We start from the raw sequence: 24393 nt of genomic DNA, 5'->3' as shown, positions 1-24393 counted from the left end.
TATTCACATTAATAGTTATGCTATATACATCATTGGATGAAACTTATATATGGAGAGTATAAGGGAGGTTAAGAGATATGTCTCTTTTCTACAAAGCAGTTTATTCAGTTAAAAAATGTTTTTTCTGATTGCAGGAAAGATATGTCTCAGCCTCAGGAGATAATAGTTAACCTGGTTTTTAAAGAATGAACAAAATTTCCAGAAGCAAAAATCAAGCATTACAACTCAAAGACCTAAATGTAGGGATGATATAGAAGCAGGCAATTTGGGTCATGATCACAATATGACATGTCATCTGATTTTATTGAAGCCAGGTCTGTGAATTGGGATTTAATGCTCAAAGAATAGTAAAGAATTTTGCTCATCCTTGTAGAGATCAGCATTTTCAAAGGGCATAATTTAGGTAACAAAATGGTTAGATAATGACAAAAGGTAAATGCAGCCAGCACCCTTTAAATTCCTGACTGTATCACTTCATAACCGGGTTCTTTTAACTGTTTCTCTTACTTCAAACTTTGTCCTTTGAGGCAATGCAAAGAATAAATTAGCTTTTATGGGTCACCCAGAAGGTAGGGTGGTGGTGTTTATTTTATGTTGTGTCAAAACTTTGTAGGAGATTTGTATATGATGCTTTTAATTCCATTACCTTAAACACAGTAGGACTGTGTATGTGTTTTGTGTTTTTATTTTGGGGGGGTGGGGTAGCGTGAAGTTAAGAACCAAACTTGGAACCTTGCTCATCTTATGTATGCACTCTACCATAGAGCTGCATCCCCAACCCTGTTTATGTGATTTTGAACTTTTGTTTTTAATAGCCTTCAAAGTTGTTGATAGGCTACTTCATGACTTTGTAGTCATTTAAAAAAAAAAAAATCAAATTTAGAATTGTCCATTGCAAAGGGAAAGGCCTGAAACAAGAAAATGAAGATAAGTAGAACTTTTTGCCTTTTTGGAAAAAGAAGTACACAGTGTCCCCACATGCTGTCACACTGCTATGAAACATTTTTTCTCTCTTTTTTTTTTTTGACACCAGTTGCTCAAAAAGAAGCAAGAAACAATGGCAGGGAAGCAAACAAGGCTAACTAGCTGTTGGCAGAACTTAGAGCAATGGGAGCATTATCTGAAGGCAATGCAATGCTAGTCCTTTCTTAAGTTACAAGCACATACTTAAGTCTCTCTGCTAAAGAATTAGCATTGCTGACTACAGAAGAAAAGAAAGACAGTGGGAGTCTTTTTTTGGAAATCTAGGAAAGATGCATCATCAGGGTGTGCCTTTAAAAACCATGGATTCTAATTTTTAATTGAGTTTTTAAGTTGGTTTAATAACAAATAACCCAATCAACAAATGGGCCAAAGACATGAACAGACACTTCTCAGAGGAGGACATACAATCAATCAACAAGTACATGAAAAAATGCTCACCATCCCTAGCAGTCAGAGAAATGCAAATCAAAACCACCCTAAGATACCATCTCACTCCAGTAAGATTGGCAGCCATTATGAAGTCAAACAACAACAAGTGCTGGCGAGGATGTGGGGAAAAGGGTACACTTGTTCATTGTTGGTGGGACTGCAAATTGGTGCAGCCAATATGGAAAGCAGTATGGAGATTTCTTGGAAAGTTGGGAATGGAGCCACCATTTGACCCAGCTATCCCCCTTCTCGGTCTATTCCCTAAAGACCTAAATAGAGCATGCTACAGGGACACTGCTACATCGATGTTCATAGCAGCACAATTCACAATAGCAAGACTGTGGAACCAACCTAGATGCCCTTCAATAGACGAATGGATAAAAAAAATGTGGCATTTATACACAATGGAGTATTACTCTGCATTAAGAAATGACAAAATCATAGAATTTGGAGAGAAATGGATGGCATTAGAGCAGATTATGCTGAGTGAAGCCAGCCAATCCCTAAAAAACAAATGCCAAATGTCTTCTTTGATATAAGGAGAGTAACTAAGAACAGAGTAGGGATGAAGAGCATGAGAAGAAGATTAACATTAAACAGGGACGAGAGGTGGGAGGGAAAGGGAGGGAGAAGGGAAATTGCATGGAAACGGAAGGAGACCCTCAGGGTTATACAAAATTACATACAAGAGGTAGCGAGGGGAAAGGGAAAAATAATACAAGGGGGAGATATGAACTGCAGTAGAGTGGGTAGAGAGAGAAGAGGGGAGGGGAGGGGAGGGGAGGGGGGTAGTAACGGATAGGAAAGGCAGCAGAATACAACAAACCCTAGTATGGCAATATATAAATCAATGGAAGTGTAACTGATGTGATTCTGCAATAAAAAAAATAAAAAAAAATAAAACAAACAAACAAAAAAAAAACCATGGATTCTTACTGAAGCCCTTGTCTAGCATGGGACTAATAGCAGACAGAATTCAATTAAACTGATATCAGTTATCAAGAATAGAGAATGTAAGTGAACATTTTCTTTCTAATATTCCCTCATCTCATCTGTGGTTGCGTTCTTCCCTTTTACATGTCTTTGCTCAGCTTTTCAGGATTAACCAGGGAATTTGTTAATCTCTTTTACTATGTATATTTAGCCACAAGGAATTGAACCTTAGTGATTGTATATCCTAATTGTAGACAAATTATGGAAAATAACAGACTCCACTTCTAAACCTTTGAGTCTAAACCTAAAGTTATAGTGGCCACAAAACCATATGTGTATGATCAGTGTCGTAGTCAGCCAGTTTATTCCTCCTTTTCACATTCCTGTTTTCATGCCATGTTTTTGCCACCTAAGAACTTATGAAGTCTTAGTTGGTGCCCTATTCACAGCAAATATTTTCACATTTTTTTAAAGGTTGTCCACGAGCAAATGATTTTCTAAGACATTTTTAACTTACTTGCTTAAAAATTTAGCTTACTTAAAAATTCTGACTTCAGATAAAATTTCATAAAATAACTTCTTTACCCTCACCACCATCTTTTCCTTTGTGTGGTTTATTTTCCTCAAAAGTGTATTTTGACTCTCTTGCTACATGCAACATAGAATATGACTTCAGGATGAATGACAAAAGTCTTGCTGTGTATCCTAGTAAAAGATAACCTCCAGGCTGAGCATGGTGGCACACATGTGTAATCCCAGCAACTTGGGAGTTCTGCTGAGACAGGAGGATCACAAGTTCAAAGACAGCCTCAGCAACTTAGCAAGGCCCTAAGCAACTTAGTGAGATCCAGTGAAAATAAAAACTAAAATGGATTGGTGATATAGATCAGTGATGTAGTGCCCCCTGGGTTCCATCCCCAGTACCAAAATAATAATAATAATAATAATAATAATAATAATAACAACAACAACAACAACAGCAGCAGCAGCAGCAGCAGCAACATCCAGGTGTGTGTCAATAGATGAATGGATAAAGAAAATGTGTTGTGTATACTCAATAGAATTTTACTCAGTCATAAAGAAGAATGAAATTATGGCATTTGCTTATAAATGGGTGAAAGTGAAGAATATCATGCTAAGTGACATAAGCCAGACTCAGAAGGTCAAGAATTGAGTGTTTTCTCTCATACATGAAAGCAAAAACAAAATAAGGGGAAAAAAGCAAGTAGGATCCCATGAAAATGGGGGGATATCAGTGGGATAGAGGAATCGAATAAAGGGGACTGAGAAATAGGAGGAAATAGAATGAAATTGACTGAAAAATGCTATGTACATATTTGTATGTACCACTGGGAACTTTACCTTTATGTGTATCTATAAAGCATCAATTTAAAAAAAAAAAACAATAAATAAATAGTTGGGAGACCAGTAGAGTGGAGGAAGAGAAACAGGAGGAGGGAAAGAGGAAGTACTGGGAACTGAAATGCAAGTTATATACCATACATGTATGATAATGTCAAAATGAACCCCATTACCATGTAAAAATATAATGCACTAATAAAAACTTTTTTTAAAAAAAAGGTAAACATGTTGTATAAAAATAATATCTAGCTTATAGAACATTGTTTGCATAAAAATAGTACTCATTCTTAATTTATTTTTATTCACTGCTTTATCCTTTTGATATATTTGATTGCTTATTTTAAATAAAAATATGCCAAAAACATCACATATAGATCAAGAATTACATAACAACATGAACATCTGAAATTTTGTCTTCTTTTGGCATGGCATTGAGAACATGCAATCTAGCATCTGAGAAATAGACAACTGAAGTAATTTATCTGCTCTCATTTGTCAAATAGTTCATCTTTGGTACACTTAACAGAAATAGGGCTTAAAGATTTTTTTGTTGTTTCTTTTTTATTATCTCCTGCATATAATTGGTTCCAAGGCCCCCAACTTTGCCAGAAAACCAAAATCCAAAGATGCTCAAGTATCTTATGTAAATGGTGTAGTATTTGCAAGTAGCCTCTATATATTTAGAATCTTCTCTAGATTACTTATAATGCCAAATACAGTGTAAAGTCTATGTAAATAGTTGTTACACTTTATTGTCTATGGAATCATGATAAGAAGTAGAAGACCATATATATTCAATACAAATGCAACCATTGTAGGCTTAAGTAGATAGTACATAAATGAGATTCGAGCCCAACAATGCTCTTCCATGAGGGCAGGAGACAGAACAAAGAGATTAATGAGATGGTGGGAGGCTATAGCAGGGTATGCCTATATATCACTTCTTTTGTAAGGATTCAGCATGGAGCTTTGTTGTGACAAATTCTGGTTTTGCCTTTTGAAACCTTCTTCAAATATTTTCAATCTGCAGTTGGTTGAATCCACGGATGCAGAACCCATCCATGGATTTCACAGAATCCATGTGGAATGGAGGGCCAATTCTGTATGTGTGTGCATGTGTCTGTGTGTGCATATGTGTACATGTGTACACAAACGAGTTCTATCCACCATGTGGGGGCAGGAGGGAGGCTCTGATAGGCTGTGAAGGTAAATCCCTGTTCTGCTGAGCACTGTTGATTTCAGTCTGTTGCCTCCTCCAGCATGACCTTCTGTATCTCATCCTCTGGTTATGATAATTCTATTTTGTTTCTGTGCCTCTATAAAATTATGTTATACCTTTAATAATTTTAGAGGAAAAAATCAAACCTTACAAAGTATTTGAGTTCCTATTTTAGGTTCAGTACACTGGAGCTTACTGTGGAGGATTAAAAGGAAATATAAGATGTGGACCTTGTCCATAACCATATTTATCAGTTAATATTAAAGGAAGAGGTTGATGCTTTTCAGTTTATTTTTCTGATTAACAAAATCACAGGTCCTAATGTGGAAAAGCATGTATTACTGTGTTCTATGCTTTGGTGACTTATGTGCTCACTGAAGACCCTGAGAAATCCAAAGCATTTTAATTTAAGATGGATGCTTCCCTTTAAAAGTTAGTCTTCAGGACAATTAAGCAGAATAGGAGTTGAAGGTTTTTATATTCTCCTTAGGACTATATGTTATTTTCATGTATATAAACTTGGGAACAACCAAGAGTTACATAGCATCTGCACCATGGAGACTGTGATAGACTTTAATTAATTCCTAGGTAAAATTAGTATGCATTACACTTTAGAGAAACAAAACACACAAACCTGCTAATCAAAATGTTCAGCTAACAGAGCTGGAGCTTTTTCATTAGTTATATTGTCTTGAATTTCATCACTGTACCAGCTGGCTTCTTGTCAATTTATAGTTTGGACCTTTACATCAAACAGCAAAAAATTAATTACAGGAAAAGGAGTCCCAGTAGGAATTTTTCACTGAGAGGTTTTTCACAATTAACCAGAAATAAATGGGGCTATGTGTACATGGAAAAGAGGAGCAGGAACTTAGCAGAATTTTCTGGAGTTATTATTTAACCATAACAGTGTTATTCACCTGCTTCCCTGATTTTGTTTTGAACTTGTTTAGCCAAAGTTTTCAGCCTTCTTATTTATGGAAGCACTCAGGTCTATTACTATATTGAATGCAATGAATCATGGTATGAACTGTGAATTTTCTTGCAAAATGCCCCAAGAGACAGCTCAAAAATTGCTATCTTCCCTTCATTTTGAATTGAGTAGCATTCAATGTTTTTACATTACTGATCATAATCATAATTTAATGAGCAGAAAATCATGCTTTGATGGTTATTGCCTAGTTTCTTGTAATGCATGTTTTGGACTTAGAAGCATTGTTCTCAAGTGTCACAGTCACTGCTCCTGTGTTAGTTCAAATGTGACTTTTCTAAGCCTCTTGTCTATTGAATAAACCAACCAAAGGTTTTTAAAATGCTTCCCTCAAAATTGTCTCAGTTTTTTATATTACTTAAAGATTCTTACTTGGGACCTAACCTTCTAATCCCTGACTTTCTTATACAGTAAATGGTTCTTTCACAAACAGATACCTAGAGTATCTGAAGAAAACATTGCCACCTCAGAAAAATGCACATAAGAAAAAACATGTGACGTTTTCCTGGAAATTCCAGGGAAAAACTAGACATGTGTTAATCCCAGGTTATGGATGCCTCTTTCATTCATTGAGGAAAACATTTGTATATCTGTGTGTGTGTGTGTGTGTGTGATGTGTATGTGTGTGTGTTAAATGTGCACATATATACTTTTTTTGTAACTCACAAATATATGTATAGTTTAAATATATGGATATTTCAAAATTTGGCTAAATTCAAATGCTGATTCAGGTCATGTTGTTCCTATTCCACCAAGTTATCTGTACTAAAACAAATCAATTATCTTTTTGGCCATCACTTGAATAAATTTAGATTTCTGATCCATTTTTATGTATAGCACCCTTAGTTATATGTTCATTTGGGTGGCTATATTCCTTCTGTACTGTCTCAAGTCTTGCCACATTTAATAAGTAATTTGTAGACCACAGCTGAGAAGAACATTTTTAACTTTTTTTAATGACAGTATTTTTCTTCGTTAGATTTGTGAGCTGTGAGCTAGTAGTATAAGATACTAACAGGCCTTTCCCAGTATTCTGTTCAGACTGAGAATGGTTCTCTATTATCCCAAGGTCACTTTGAAAGTCTTTCTGTGATTTGCTTCCATTTATTTTATGCTTGTGTTTACGGTTTTGAACCAAAAATGAAATTTAATGTTGTGTTTGTCTACATTAAACTTAATTTGCCTCTTGTCAGCTCATTTACAACAGAAATAACATTCAAAAGCCACCCTGTAGAATGTTTTGTTTGCCATCAATGATATAATTTTTCTATCTTTTCTTGTTATATGTGACTTTCTATATCTTTAAGTTTAAAAAGAGTTCTTGCCAGTTAGATTCTTAGGAATTTTAAATGAGACTAATAGAAATTAATAAATAATTTTCTTAATAAAAAGTTTCACCACATCATAAACAAGTTACAAAATAAGTTCTATTTTCCTTACTTACAAATTTAATTTCATATTACATAATATGTACACATTAAGATATTATATAAGGAAGTGAATTTATATTCGAACAGGATAAGTGAAGGAAAGTTAAAATACATACAAAAATTTAAGTGGGTTTTCCTAATTTATCTTTTTCTAATATTTTGCATGTGCATGGCCTTATGAAATGATTTTTATTCTTAATATTTAATACTTTTTGATTCAGAATTGGAAAGTTAAATTGATATTTAAAATTGATATATCGCAGAGGAACCTAAAATGAAGTCTTCAATTTAAATAATGAAAAATAAAATCAGAGTAGAAACTTAGACATATAAATTAAGGAATATAATTTGTAAATACTGTTTTCAGGAGCAATTGGTCAACTTTCCCTATGTCTTTAAATAATTAATAATGTTTAAAACATGGGAAATGTTTTCTGTTATAATCATATCTGCTATTTACCTTTTGAGGAGATATTTTACTTATTTTGTTTATGTTAGGGAAATAATAAACAGTGTAGAAATGTAAACTTGTAAGATTGGTTATTTTTTGTTAGATTAAAACACTAGAAAAAATGACTAACTTAATGTGATATGTCAAATAAAATAGTATTGTGTGCACATAATAGAATACCATCATGGAGATACATATTTATGGACATGGAACATTCTGATATTCAAATTAAAAATACTATATAATATAAATCTACTTTTGTTCAAAAACAAGCTGTAGGCAGATAGTAAATAGAAGTATATAGATATCAATATAGTTAGATATGTATAAATATAGATATAAATGGCAATAAATAAGACATTTACCAAAAGAGAAACAGTGACTATTTGGTAGGATTTCAGACTGTGGTGTATGTTTTTAATTGTACTTTAAAAAATAGTATGTCTATAACTATATTTATTATATAATAACAAGTGAAAAATAGCCAAATTGCTGTCATTTTGATTGCTACTGGTGACTTGATATCTGCTGCAGAGTAGGGATGGCTAGTTCTCTGCTCAGAAGAGTCAGAAATTTTAGCCCTAATGTAACTCATGTTTTGTGCCTTTTTTCTAGTAACTTTAGTCATCGAAGTGTGTAACATAAGAGCTGCCATACATTGAAAGCATGTAGCTGCCAGATCTGTGCAAAGCACCTCACATTGTCTTCTTTGAATTTGAGAAAAAGCTTTATAAAACATGTCATCCTGTTTTACAGATGAAGAAACTAAACTCTTGAGATATTACATTATCTAAATTCACGTCACATATAATTAAATTTTATAGCATAATTATTGTATAAAGGACTTTCATATTTATATACTTCTATTTTTTCAGGGTAAGTTTTTTAGCCCACATACTTTCCAAATATTATAGGGAAATTGATAAAAGTGTAGTCTTCTGCTTGAGACATTCCCCAGAGTTAATGAATTAGCATGACCAGGAATGAAAACTTTTAATATGACTCCTTGCTTATTCTGGAGCATAATATAAATTGGAAAGCACATCTCTATAGCATCTTATTCCTACTCCAAAAGTATGATAAGAGCAAGTTGTTATGTTTTCCTTTTCTATTTTTTTTTTCAGCAGTTTACACTACTTCTAATGCTTTCCTTATCTTACCTTGCTAACAGTTGCTCTTCAATCCCCCCTCACAGTTCTTCTCTGCCTGCAGGTTCTTAAGATGCTGCCTGTGGCTCTTCTTCCTCTACTGGCTGCAATTATGTTTGCTTATTGAGGTTTTACAAATTATTTTTATTCCCACCTGCATTTCTCTTCCTGAATTTCAGTACCACATTTTTATCTCTCTTACTCTAAATCCATGAATGCCTGCAAATCCTTCAAGTCTTAAATTTAGCATGCCTAAAATTGAATTTATCATCATCTTCTTACCCCAAACTATCTGTCACCATTTTCTTCTAATGCAGTTAGAGCTGTCATTACCCAGTCTCCTGAACTTGAAACTTTAAAATAGCATTCAGGTATTTTTTTTTTCTTATAACCTCCACTCAGTTAGTCATCTTGTTCTTTCCATCTCAGAAATGCTATTTGAATTGATATTTTTTCTTCAATCTCCTTTTTCCTCATCCTCTGTTGTCTTATACTTTAGATTCCATTCTAGTTTTTCTACCATTCAAATTTTTCCAATATCCAGTCTCTTTTTCCAAACTGCAGCAGGCATTTTAATAATAAACATGCTAAACTTCTCAGTCCTCCACTTGCCAATACTTTTGGTTCCCTGTTCCCTACAACGTGAGATCCGTAGTTTGTAACACTCATTCTAATCTCATCTCATCCTGAATGTATTGCCTCTTTTTACCACAGACCCTATTTTGGGGGGTTAATTCAAACTCCTCACTGCATCTCATCTCTGACTCTAATCCATTAGTGCAATGTCATTCCATTAGCTTGGAATTCTCCGCCATATATGAAAGGTTGTTGGTTTTTGGTTCTCTATTTCCACAGCATTTACTTCTGAGTAATAAGGTATTAGGCTGTTAAAAAGCAGACTGGTTGGATTCATAGGCCCAACTATTTAATCACTGTGTCACCTTTCTATATCTCACATTGGGGCAATAATAGTAACTACCTCACAGAGTTGTTGAAGATGGAAAGAGTTAATTATGTACAATGCTTACAAATAGTGCCTGCAACCTAATAGGCTGACATCAGACATCTGTTGCTATTTATTTTGTGAACATGAGAATATGATGTGATGCTCTCATCAGGAAAAAGTCTATTGCTTATTAATATTGGAATCAACCCAGAAATCCATGGCCATACTAAATTAAATGTATTTTGCCTATAGAAAGCCTGAATCTATTTGTTGGTATGTTACTCTCTATAGTTGTATCACTGTGACCAAATACCTAATAAGAACACCACAGAGGAAGGAAAGTTAATTTGGGGACTCACAATTTCAAAAGTCTCAGTCCCTGGATAGCAGACCCTGTTGCGTTAGGCCAGAGATCATATGGCCCAGCCCCTCAACTGGGTAAGGACATTGTTGAAGAAAGCTTTTCCCATCATGGCAGTCAGAAGCAAAGACAGAACAGTGGGGAAGGGAACATAGGGAAGACGAACACTTACATGGCATGTCCTTAGGGACCCCTTCCTTTGGCTGAACTTGCTTACAGTTACCACCCAGGAAGTGCATTCACAGTAAAGAAGGCTTTCTGGCTATAATTATGAATTACATTATTTTGCCAGTTGAGGGGTTGATGGAGCAAGCTATGCTGTGGGGTATACCTTGGACTGATGTGAATCAGGCACCAGACCCAGGCAAGACTCTTAAATGTGGCAGAGGGACATTCCTTGGGTTGATTTAAAGTAGCTGAAAGTGAATATAGACTCACAGAGTGGGAAATTTGGTTCTTTCCTTTGTCATACTATGCATCTATGTGCATATTATTATATTTTAAAATTTATTGAATTTATACTTCTTATTACATAATGAGGAATAATACAAAATGGATTCCCAACAGAATTTTCCAAGCTACACACACACACACACACAAGCACATTTGAAACTAACGATGTACATCTAATTGTAACAAATTTTTTCTCTGAAAAAAAGAAAAATAATCAAGTAATGTCTTGGATTTCTGTTGAACCCCAAATTTACAATAAACTTGCCTAATGTGTTATGGTTAAAAAAAAAAATCTGTGTATGTTAGCTGAGTCTTGTGGTATATGCTTGTAATTTCAGCTACTCTGGAGACTGAGGCTGAGGCAAAATCCAAGTTTGAGATCAGTGTGGGCAACTTAACAACACCCTGTTTCAAAATAAAATCCAAAATACAGCTGAGGATATAGTTTAGTGGGAGAGTGCATGCATGAGGTCCTGCATTCAGTTCCTAGGACTGCAAAAGGGGGATGATGAGAGAAAGAAAGAAACATCTACTGATTTTAATTAGAAAAAGTAAATTTTAATGACTCTTTTCAACTTTGTATTTTCTGTGTGAGGTTAGACAAATCTCTCAACTGCCCAGAGCTTAGGATTTCTCATCTAGAAATGAATATAATAGATCCTTTGAGGATCAAAATATAATGTAAATATAAAGCCTTTGAAAATTGTAAAGCATTGTACAGATTTCTGAGATTACAGATATAGAGATTTCACAAATTCCTCTGGGATCCCCTAGATTATTTCAGAGATGAAATAAGTGTACTGGATATAGTTGCTTTCGTTTGTGCATGAGGAAACTGAAATGTGTAGCTAGTAATGAGTGTCGAAGCTAAAGCTGGACCCTGGGCTTTAGAGTACAAAAGTGGTATTTTTTGCTCTAGATCATGCTGTTTTTTATTCAGATCAGTACATCATTTACTGGGTTCAGTGATAGTCACGTATAACCTAAACTGTCTTTAAAAACATGTAATTATGTAATTATCTTAGTAAGAAATGCTAATATTAGTAAGTTATATTTACTTTTTTTTTTTTCATATACAGGTAATGAATTTGGGCATCCTGAATGGTTAGACTTCCCAAGGAAAGGAAATAATGAGAGTTACCATTATGCCAGAAGGCAGTTTCATTTAACCGATGATGACCTTCTTCGCTATAAATTCCTAAATAATTTTGACAGGGATATGAATAGATTGGAAGAAAGATGTGGTTGGCTTTCAGCTCCACAGGTAAGTGCTTTACTCTAAATGTGATGTTTTAGTCACCATTGCTATACATGCTTAGAATGGCAATCAATTTAAATCTATATGCGGATCTTCTAAACAGCACTTTGTTATTCAGTGTGTAGTGCCCTGTGACATACTTCAGGTTGTCAAAACATGTCACTGAAATCTCTCCAATAGATAATGAAAATCTTAAACATAATGTCCTGCTTACTTTCCTGGTTAGGTGGTGGTTGTTGTTTAAATTTAGTAATTTTTATTTCAGTTGGTTAAAATAGATGACAAAAGCTCTGCATGGAACCCACTTTGAAAATTGCTGTGGAAACATCTTAATTGTTTTGACTGTTTTTCTTTATATAAATAATTATGCTGTCATAAAGAAACTACTTTGAAAACATGTAGATTTCTTTATTCTTTTTTTCCTCCTCTTTACTGGTCTCTAACTTGTCATTTCAATAGATGCCATTATACCTGTGTGCTGTTTTGTATTTTTCATGAGCCTCACTCTCCTCTGGAATTAAAGTCTCAGTTTTCAATAAGATTTAGAAAATGTAATTAACAGGTGCAAATTTTATACAGGCTTTTTTTTCCTTGCAAAAATTAGCATATAGTATGTGTTAGTTATAATCCACTTACTTTATATTAGTGCTGTTTGAAATTACTGTTGATGTGTTTTTACTTTGGTGTCCATGATTCTTTTTGTTAATGGCTGAACAAAGGCACTTATATATTCAGTAAGATTGGCTACATGACACGGATGCCCTTATCACATTTATTAGTAATGCTGTTTCCAGAAGAGAAAGCAAAATGATGCTCCTTTTCAGTAGGAACAATGTTGAATACCAAAAGGCACACTCTTTACTCTAGAGCCTTAGTTCACATTCTAAATTACCAATATGCATGGCAATAAAGTCCTCTCAAAGCTGAGGTTGGGCAGAAGGTAGTGTTCAAAAAGCAGAAACTCTGGCTGCCAACTGTAAATACATGATGCATAAAATAAGGGAGTTTACAGATTTAATTTACTTTCAGACCTTTTCATTAACAAAAATACAAAGCATTGTACTACAGGTTGCCACTGAATCTGTCAAAGTTGTGTAAAAATGTAAAATTTGGGAGATAACTATAATAGATACTGTAGATAATTTTATAATAATTAATAGATAATAATAAATAGATAATGTTATAGTAATAAATTTTGAAAAGCGATTTTATGTACCTTACCACATTCATCTGGGAACTAACACAAAAGTCTTCAAATGCACTTATAAATACTTTAAATGGAGTTCATGTGCCATGTTTCTACTTAAAACCTAAGCTGTAATCCTAATCCTCTTTTGTTTTTTTGCTAGGAGTTGCTAAGTAGCTTGTGAAAATTTTAAACATTCAAAAAATATACAGTTCTAGAATTTTCATCTTTGACTTAATAATTGATAAGATTATTAGGAAAGAAAAATTTTTTTATAAATAAAAGTGGCAACATCTAGGTGTCTTTTAAATGTAACATGTTAATTCTTGCAGGCCTTTGTGAGTGAAAAGCACGAGGGAAACAAGATTATAGCTTTTGAGAGAGCAGGTCTTCTTTTTATTTTCAACTTCCACCCAAACAAGAGCTACACTGATTACCGAGTTGGAACAGCATTACCAGGAAAATATCCTTTTTTTTACCGGTGAATATGGTCATTTGGATTTAGTTGTTTTTTGTTTTGTTTTGTTTTGTTTCAGTATATAAGAAGACTAATACTGATCACAGGAACTTTCAGTTTCCTCAAGGGCAAAAGGAGCACTTGAGAGAGTTATTCGATAAATCTTTGCTTAGCTGAGTTACACTAAATTATTCCTGACCTTCCTTCAGCCTTTAAAAACATTTGGTTCTGAATAATTTTAAAGTATTTTTTTTGTTTTAATAAGCAATATAAAAAACAATTGATTGGAGTTTTTCTTTTTTCTGTGTGGGGGGGTGGTACCAAGGATTGAACTCAGGGGCACTTGACCATTAAGCCACATCCCCAGTCCTATTTCTTATTTTTATGTAGAGATAGGGTCTCACTTAGTTTCTTAGCGCCTCACTTTTACTGAGGCTGGCTTTGAACTTTCAATCCTCCTGCCTCAGCCTCCCAAGCTGCTGGGATTATAGGCATGTACCACTGTGCCTGGTTTGGAGTTTTTCCTTTATGAAAATATTTTCTACATTGGTTCTGAGAATCATCTCCTTTTTGTTTCTCCACCAAGTTTGAAAGAGCAGACAGCAGCTATAGAGATATATTTCTTTCTCTTTTTCTGTCTAGAATTGGTAAGGAGGCAGGACAATGGCAGTATTGGGAACAGATAAAGCAGAATGTTTTTGATATTCTTTCTATATTCATTTTTCCATTCTTCCATGCACTTCATAAACATTACTGAGAATCTTTATACTGAACACCCATGTGCCAGCCCTGTTCTAGATACCATAAGTATAGGAATATTCCTGGCAGATAAACTGCCCTCATAGAGCATTTAAATAGTGAATACAATACACATCAGTAACTTCAAATTTGATATTGTTGCAAAGGCAAAGTGCAGTGCATTTTAAAGATATATTGACAGTTACTTAGATCTACAGTTAGAGATTTAGATCTTAGCAACAAATCAGCACAAAAAATAATTTGCTTAGCCCTAAACCCCTAATGAGGATTAGCATCTGCCACCTGCACAAGATGCCTGACACAGACATGAAATCCTGTATGGTTCTCCAGGGACACTAAGAGAAACCCTCTGTTCAACTAGTTTAAACAAAACAGGAAATATATTTCTCACACAATGAAAGTTCTAAATTAGAGTGACCCCAGCACTGTGATACTATCAGAATACCTGGTTCATTCTTTCTGCCTTCCAGCCCTCAGAGAGTCAACAGTGTTCAAAAGATGGCACCCTATTGTAAGATAGGAGCCAGGGATTTAAGTATACTACCTTCAGACTCTAGAAAACATGGTTTGTGCTTTGTGTATCTTTTCAAGAATGAAGTCACTTCTCTAGAAAATTCCCTTTCACAATTCACTGACCAGTATTGAGTCTTACATTCTGCAAAAATCTCTGGGAATGAGAATGTTACCCCATGAGTTACTTAATCAAGAATTATCTCTGAACTTCACAAAGTGAACCCATTGGTAGAGAGGACACCCAGGCAGAAGGAAGGAAAGGGCCAGTGCTGTGCAGTGAGTAGCTTGTAGCATCTGCTGCTACCCCATGCCACCCAGAGACATTAGGGTACAGGGAGATTGTTCTCCACTCTCTCCCCACCTAGTCAATCACTGGCCCCCATGACATGAAAGCATTTAGGAGAGAAGGCTGTAGCCCTCACTGATTGAGTAAATTTGTTCCATTTAACACAGAATATTCAGTTATCTGTCTCCTGTGTATTCAAAGAAATCAATGTGATGAGGTTACCCACACTAGAAAACTGCTGGGCTATTCTGAGAAGAAAATGTTATCATCATCTCCATGAAGAAATGAAAACAAATACTGAAAGTACAGCAACTGGTACAAGACCTTTCTGATTTTGAGACTATAAGTAACCCCTAGACCAAATCCTTCTATACCTGTATATCTACTTTATATATTATATAGTAAGGTAATCAAATCAGAATGCATTAGCAGATTATTTTCTATCTACTGCAGTCTTTGTTGTCATCTTCTTGAAATCTCCTTGATTCTTTTTTTTTTTAATGTTTTTGGACACAATACCTTTATTTCACTTATTTATTTTTACGTAGTGCTAAGGATTGAACCCAGGGTCTCACATGTGAGAGGCAAGCGCTCTACTGTTGAGCCACAACCCCATTCCCGGTCTTTGATTCTAAGTAGAAAAGATATGTAAAACTAAACTTTGATGTAAGGCTAATGCAGTAAATGGTAAGGGAGCAAGTTGTCCCATGAGAGAACAGAGGATAAGGATAAGGAAGAATAGAAAGAGGGAAAACTTCATATTGAATAAAAGACCTTTAAGCCTAGATTTTGAGAAATGGGCAATAACATATTAGGAAAAAACTGAGGAAGGCCATTCCAGTAATTGGAAACATAAAAAATCCTTAGATAATGTATAGTACAGTGGTAGCTTGAATAATAATGACTATAAAAAGAAGTACTAACAGATAAAGCTGAAAACATAGATTGAGATCTCAGAAGATTTTTATGCCCTGTTAATTAGTTTAGCCTTTTTCTATGGTTTTATTGTGAGTTGCTGAAGGTTTTTGAACTAGGGAACTACTTGATAAGAATGCATGCTTTAAGTAAAGTTCTCATGGACCAGTTTGTAAGAGAGCTTTCATGAAGAGAGAGAGATTAGAAGTATTCTCTTAATTATGTAATTGCAGTGTACTTTCAAGATGATTAGGGCATGAACTAAAGTAATAGCAGTAGAATAGAAAAAGGTATATGAAGCTTTCTCTTATAGTGAAAGAATTCAAGAATTATTTGGACATGGGATGTAGAAGAGAAAATACAAGTAAGTTTTCACTGTAAAAAATGGGAAAAAATGGTAATAGGATTATTGCCGAGGGTAGCAAAGCAAGAAGTAATCAGTTGAGGGAATTGGAAATAGGTTAAAATTGTCAAATCAAAGTACATGGGATTTTTCAATGATGATGTTTCAGAGTAAAGTCTTGTTTAACTCTAGCTGTAGTTATCTAAATAAAATCCGTTGGTTTCAATTAACAAATATTACTAAATGAAAACATACTTAATATCATAGTATGTTTTATTGAGTAGAATCCACCCAAAAGTTATCTTATTTACTTATATGGAATTACTTTGTATATAAAAACCTGATATATTTTATAAACCTTCTGAAATTTGATGATCTTATTAAATGTCTACAGATACTTGCTATGCAGAAATTTTGTTTTAATAAATAATTTTTATATATTTTTCATTAGTGACCTCTTTCAAAAATTGTACTAATTATAAGTTGTAATGATATAGATATCTTGGAAAATTTGACCGTATCTTCAGAGAAGCAATAGTTAAAGCTTCAGGATCTTCAGTAGTATATTAAAGAATTACTGTTTCCCCAGTTTGTGCATTTTGTCTAGCTACAGATTTGTGCCTATGGGGACTTTATTTATTTCGACTATGTATTTTATTCATGTCTTTTTCTCAACAAGCAATAGCTAATTTATATATGTTATTGCGTTCTCTTAAGACATTTCCATTTTATGCATCTCTTGAAATATTTTCAAAAAGTATGCAAGAGCTAATGATCTAGATATCTAATAGAAGAATTGTATTTAAAAAGGATTCTATTTGGACTGGAGGGGAGCAAGACAATATTTCTAGCATAGCTTACACTACACCTTCTACTTAGATATCTTTTAACAGCCCTACCCTAATTCTAAGATTGAAATGATAAAAATCTGAATTTGGGGGGTTGGGGTTATGGCTCAGTGGTAGAACACTTGCCTAGCATGTGTGACACACTGGGTTGGATTCTCAGCACCGCATAAAAATAAAGATCCATTGATAACTAAAAAAATATTTAAAGAAAAATTCGAATTTTAAGAGGTTCTGTGTTCTACCTTCTTAGATCCCATGGAGAAATTTCTACACAGATAAACAAATGTCTTTAATGAGAACACTTTCCAGTCCTAAGGTTTCACTATTTCACAATATATACATTAGGAAAAAATTAAAGTTATTGTCCTTAAATATTAATGCATTAGTTCTGCCCTAACACCTTTTCTATATGCCAGCTATTCACATCAGAAAAAGCATTTAATGTGCTCCTCACAGCCACCTCTCCAAAGTTATCCCTCTTCTAGACCAAAATTTTTTGTTTTTAAATTCTCATGATAAATTCTATACTTTTCCCCTTTATTCTCTCTTATCAAAATGCACCTAGTACTACATTGAGTCTCCAGAACAAACAGTGATATACTCCAGATATGATTGGCAAGTCTCACAGGGAGTCTATTACCTTCCTTTATCTCCATGCTACTGTTTTAGTAATAGATAGTAATACAACATCCACTTTTTTTATTCATGTTGTATTTGTATTCAGATAAAAATTAGGTGTTTTTCTCTACATGTCCTTTGGTACAGTATCATATTTCCCTTATTCTTTTTTATTCCATTAATGATTTGAATTTCTAGTCCCAAATTTAACATTGAAAATGAAAAACTAGAATTAACTTTTGCCTTCTGTTAATAGAGAATTTAAAAGAATGCCACAGTAGAACAGTTTGTTTTTAATCTGTTGAGATTGTACTCTCTTCTGTAAGCAACATACAGATATCCTTTTAACTTTTTGTAGTTCCAAAGTTAGTTTTAAGAGTTCTTCTTCTTGTCCTTAGCATTTTACAAGGTCTCATTTCTTTTTGACCTTCTGTCATTTTATCTTTATTCTTTTTCTTTAAACTACATCATAGCTCAGTATTATAGATTGATTTTAGATACAGAGAATATTTACAAAATTAGGGTTTCTATGCAATGTTTTTCAATTTTAGTAAAGTGCTCTGTGCCATTGTTATTTTCAACTACTGAGCAAGTAAATTAAATACAGATTTGCACTGTAAAGAATCTACAGTGACAAGATTGGATGTATTAATCAAGTAAAGAAATTCATCAAATTTTAATTCACTGGAAAGCAAAATTTGGTGCCAGAAAAAATATAAAGTTTCTAAAGAAGTCATTTAAATTTCTATCACTATGAAATATAAACCTGCTATAAGTAATGTTTCTGAATTCTTGAACAGTTCCATTTTTTGAACTTGTATATCTTTTATATCAAATAGCAAGCCATCAACTTTTTCTCAGATCTATGGAGAATAAATTCTAGCTGTCTTCTCAAGAAACTGTTGTATAGGGAGCCATTTTAGAGGTAATGCCAGGCAAGGTAAAAGAAACACTTAAGAAGGCTTTTAACTATCTCTTCAAAATAAGACAATAGATTTAGAAAACTGAGAGGCAATTCTGATTTGTATCAATCAGGTTTTGAGCATTGTCTTCATGGCCACTACTAAAGGACATTATATTTTTCTGCAAAAGAATGTACAGCTGTATTCTAGGAAAATAACAAAAACAACAGGAAAAAGTCTTTTTCTATGTACTGTCTCATGTATGTCTTTTTAGCTGCTAATATTCAGTGTAATAATCACCAATGTTCTTTAATATAGTAGATAGCTATGTGAGTAATGCAGAGCTGAGACCTAAATGTACTTGGTAAATAGGCAGGTTTCACATTTCATGCTTAGGAAGATAGAGCACATTTTCCTGATGTGTTATATTTGCTTGTGACTTCGCATTGTTTAACTGTAAAGAAAAAAATCATAATGCCCTTCATATTATCAGAACCATTATTGTATTTCTTTAGTTATATTTCTTCACCTAGAATATTATCAAATCATCACTGAAACAAAATAAAAACTGCTAAGCTCCTAAGGAAAGCTCTTCTAATTCAGTTTGAATAATACAAATGGTGATGCTACATTTTTTAGTTATATGGGGGAGAATATGAGTAATATGGTTATTATGGTACCTTTCTTGAGTTCTTTCTTTTGATTAATCATCTTTATTAAGTATTTAGCTTAATATTACCAGCCACACCATGTGTAGATTGTATGAGGCTCATATAATAAACAAATCAGGAGAGCCTAAGTCACTCGAGGATGTGGCCAATGAAGCTCAAGCTGTATATCACAAAGCCCAGGTAAACCATTGTGCTTTTAGTTAGTCTCTTCATGGGTATGTGCATGTGGTTGAGTGTGGTAGTAGTGATATCACTGATGAGGATTTATTCCTATAATGTTAAAAATGCTTTTGATATAGTTTCGGGGAAACAGGTAGCATTAGAAAACTGTACACAAATCTACGGCACAGCCAATCTTCCCCAGAGTCATTTAACCTTTCTCCTACACCACCATCACCCTCTGCAAATCCTTCTCCAGGAATTCTTCCTTGTGATCTGTGACCATCTTTCTGAAAAGAAAAATATTTTTTAAGGAAATAAAACAATACGTATACTCAATTATCATGACTTTTCTATATTTTTTGGTGGAATTTAAATGTGCCACAATTCTTTGTTTAAAGTTAAACTCATCTAATTTATCATATCAGTTTAAATTTACTGTATAATATTTAGGTAAACTTAAAATCTCTCAGCCTATTTACTAGGTATGTGACTTTGTCTATACAAATGAATATAATTGTGAGAACATAAACAACAAAACAATCATTTTTTATATGATTTGCCAGGTTGCTGCTGGGCCAGGGGTGTATAGCAGTCCCCTTTCTCATGGTACTTCAAACTATTACAATATCAAGATGCTAAGAGGAGCACTCACAAATATGACTTGTAAAGATTATGAATCTAGGCCAAAAATATTTAAAGCTCGGGGAGCAGATGAGTAAGTAGTTGGATTTGACCCAAGATCTTGGAAATATTTTCATTAAGTGCTGCAAGGTATATTTTTGAAAATGTAAATTCAGACTCTAACATTTGCAACCTGTACACAGAGTTTCTAATGAGCACATAAGGCCACTTGGATGATTCACTTGCTTGTGAGTGCTGAAGGCAGAGTTGTTGCTGTGAGGTTTTAGAGAAGCCTTTGAAGTGTGATTATGTAATACTGTGTGCATTAGAATCTGTGTTTTATGCAACAAACAAAAACAAAGGGCTTAATTTAACATTAGATAAATGCCTCATTCTCTCAAGATTTTATAATACGTATAAGGTTTGATTTCTGAATTAAAGAAATATATTATCTAGACTTACTAGTTGCGCAAGTTGTAGTTGTTTTGATTAAAAACTGAAAATACAAAGTTTCCTCATGAATGATCTACACTATGACTTTCAACAGATGCAAGCTTGTTTTTTTTTCATGTTTGTTCATGTTTGGGTGACTTTATTTTGTGCTGTAATTTAATAATCTTTATGTGAGCAGGGACAGATACTTTACCAACAAGTCTATATTTAATATAGGTAATTTTGTTTCTATAGCTTCAAAATGGAAATATATACATATATTATCTAGGTTAGCCCACTTTAGTGTCAAGATGACAGCAATACTTTTACACATTATGTAGGGGTCCTTTAGAGTATTTTTTATTGTTAAACACTTTCTCCTAATGATTCCTGTAATTTAATGATAATGATGGATGAGTACCCTCCCCTCCTCCACAGAGAAGAGACTATAATTAAATTTCAATTTTCTATCTAGGAATTTGAGATGAACCACAAAGTAAGAAAAATATTTTGCATGATTAAAATATTGTAACTACTGTAGCACTTCTAGTTTCTCTCATAATATATTCATAATCTTATAAGTAGTAATGATTAATAAGCAAGTCCTTATCATGTACAAATGTTTCTAGTGTTTCTTGTTTGTTTGTTTGGTGGTGTGATAGGGAGAAGCTTTGTTTTGAATAGTCATCCCAAATGCTGTAAAATATTCAACAGAATTTCTTTGGTTTTGGTTCATAGCTCAGTTGTGCAGTGATGGTCTCCTCATTTTTGATGGTCTCCTCATTTTTGATGGTCCTCTCATGTCAATTAACAATAGCTCAAAAATTCCTTCCTCCATTTCTTACCCTTCTGGAGGCAAAAAATCAGATATATTATTATAACCTTTAAAAACAGTATATACTTACCTAGTAATAGTATCACTAATGGGAGGGAAAACATTTGGGCCCAGGGTGATCATTTTCACTAACTAGTGAAAAGAAGTACAATTATGTTTTAATTGACTTCAAGATATGATAATCCTGAGCTTTATCCGCATATTAGCTATTATATCTTAGAATACATTAAATACTTGCAACATACAGTCAAATTTTGGGTACATTAGTAGGTGGAGGAAAAATTGATGGAGTATCATCTGCATGGTGAAAGAACCCTGTTTAAGAAATTAATTAAAGTACAAAGTTGACTATAATGACTAGCTTTTTCCTAAATATGCTAGAACCTGCTTTCAGTTAGAATACTTGTGGAGCAACTTTAGTATCATACCCTCTTCAAACATGTTAACTCATTACCTCATTTAGCCAACCCTTTTCTTTCCTCAGTATCAGCACATTACAGATAAGGAAGAAGGCAATCTAGAGCAAAAGCACTGGCCTAAAAGATTTTACATCTAACCTTTTCTTTTAAAATAGTCCTTTATTCAATCTGTTCTATTTTTTAAAGTAAATTATATGTATCATCTTTTATCTAAATACTGCATGCTGTGTCTAAATTAAATTTTTAATATAGTGCTAATTTCCCTTTTCCTTCTAGATAGTAGAAATTAGTCAGTTTTTCACTGAGTGTCTCCTACCTGCCATAAAACTTTTCAGCTCTTCTTTCTGTGAAATACTATTTGCAGGTCTGATATTTTCTGTGAAGCTCTTTTAACTCAGAATCTCACATGATCAGACTAAGCAGTGTGTCTTTTATTTACATTTGAAAATGGTACCTCAGTACCCTATAAAGTTTCTGAAAATGAAAGAAAGCTGTAATTACTGGTTCACTGTGATTATTTAAGATTTCCTCAGCACAGATGAACGCAATAACCAAGACAACTTTCTATTTATCCAGAGAAAAATACAAAAATTAGAGCCATGAACAGTGTGTACTTGAAAGCATTCACTTCGTTGTAACCTCTTCTAAGAACCAACTCTAATACTATAAATGTAGTTTCTCTCATCCTAATGATGATACAATGCCTAATTAATTCTTATTGATAAGAATTTGTTCAATTAATTATGATCCTTTTATATAATTATATGGTGTTAATTATTGAATAAGGAAAATGTTGTTTAGACCTTGTCAAGTAAATTATTTAATTATTATATAACTGAATGAAGTGCAATCATATTACCTTTCATCGGCAGTCAGTTAAAATGAGTGTTTAATTTCAGGAACATTAATTAAATCAGAAAATTGCTTAATTTCTTTATAAAATTATAAGTATTAGTATGATTGCCTCCCCCCCCAAGTTCTTTATATTTAGGGGGATAGTCCTAGAATATGACCATCTGATAGTTCAAGTTCCACCTCTACCCTTATTCGTGTTATGAAAGTAGCCTCTGTTTTTTTAGAGTTTTTGTCTTTAAACCATGTATTCTTAAATTGTTTTCAGAATTAGATGAATTATTGTGCAAGAAAGACTGATTTGTATCAGTACTGTGTACATACTACATGCTCAGCAAATGTTATCTACTAAAATCATCAGTACTATCATAAATACTTTTAAAATTCCATAGAAATTTTATAATAAATGGAAAGAAATGAATGAATGGGAGAATTAGGCACTTTCCATCTCTATTGCCTGCATTCTCTTTGTCTGATTTCTTATTTTCTTGTTCTATTCCCCAGTTCAGTATCACAGTATTCCTTTCAGTTCTTTAACAGAATGAAAATTAAAGGTATTTTGTTCCCTGCTAAATTCCTTTCTTACTCTTGTATTATTTTCCCACCCATCATAGTTCTCCTTCACAGTGTGTTACAGCACTGTCTTCTTTTTCTGCTTTCCACACATTTTTAAAATATTTTTTCCTAAGATACAAATCTAGTTTGTTCCTTTTCCTTTCCTACTTCCTTTGAGTAGCTCATACATCCTCATCATGTCACTATTTTATTTTGTGAAGATATTTCTTATTCACCCCTCCCTACATGGCCTTTGTCCTGATCACCAAGCAGTATATAATTCTGTGATGTTTAATGACCGTTAGGAAATACTGGTCAACATGGATTCATAGATTTTTTTGGATAGAACTCCATAACCTAGTTCAGCCCATTCAAATTAAACAGATTTTTTTGGGTTAGGAAATTTATAAGCTTCTTTTTAGAATTGGTTTCAAAATTAGTTTCAAAAGTTAAATTTTTGCCTGCAGACCAGTAGACCCATGCCAGAACCCAGGCCTACCCCATCTCCATCTTGGGACACTGGAGCTATCACCATAGCCCTCTCACACAGTAGCCTCTACCTTGGGACATCAGATAGGTTCTGGAGGCAGGTGCATCTCAGAATAGATAGCCCATTCTTTCAGCTCCTTCTCTGAAAATGATTGCATTCATCCTCGGACACACCCACTTCTATCTTGAGTTATCTTTGCTATTGCCACCACCACCTTTATTTGCAGTAGCATTTGTCCTGGGACACCAGCCAGAGTCTAGAAGCCCAACACCAAGGTGAGGTGCAGGGACACTATAAGATTATATGGTAGAAACTGTAATACCTCAGATTGTCACTTCAAGAAAGGAAGACACATAGAGAATATGAAAAAACAAGGGAGGAATGTGCCCCCCAAAAACCAAGATACTACAATAATAGAATCCGTAGACAGCACAGTTGATGAAATGTCAGAGAAGGAGTTCAGAATGTACATCATTAAAATGATCTATGAATTAAAGAATCACCTAAGTGAACAAATACAGGCAAAAATTGATCACTCCAACAAAGAGATAAGAGCACAAATAT

The 24393-nt window shown here is 33.8% G+C and overlaps 1 protein-coding gene across 1 annotated transcript in view; it reads left to right on the top strand.

Annotated features, from left to right (window-relative positions):
- The window catches only part of Gbe1 (1,4-alpha-glucan branching enzyme 1), a 268536-nt gene that overhangs the window by 222546 nt on the left and 21597 nt on the right, over positions 1-24393 (top strand). The window contains exons 13-14 of the mRNA XM_076867808.2: positions 11787-11971; positions 13484-13616. Of these exons, the coding sequence (XP_076723923.1) occupies positions 11787-11971; positions 13484-13616 (318 nt within the window). The remainder of the gene's footprint in view (positions 1-11786; positions 11972-13483; positions 13617-24393) is intronic.

This window comes from Callospermophilus lateralis, chromosome 10 (assembly GCF_048772815.1).
Source record: "Callospermophilus lateralis isolate mCalLat2 chromosome 10, mCalLat2.hap1, whole genome shotgun sequence".
Lineage (NCBI taxonomy): Eukaryota > Metazoa > Chordata > Mammalia > Rodentia > Sciuridae > Callospermophilus > Callospermophilus lateralis.
The sequence above is the reverse complement of the archived record's forward strand: the minus strand, read 5'-3'. Positions and strand labels throughout refer to the sequence as shown.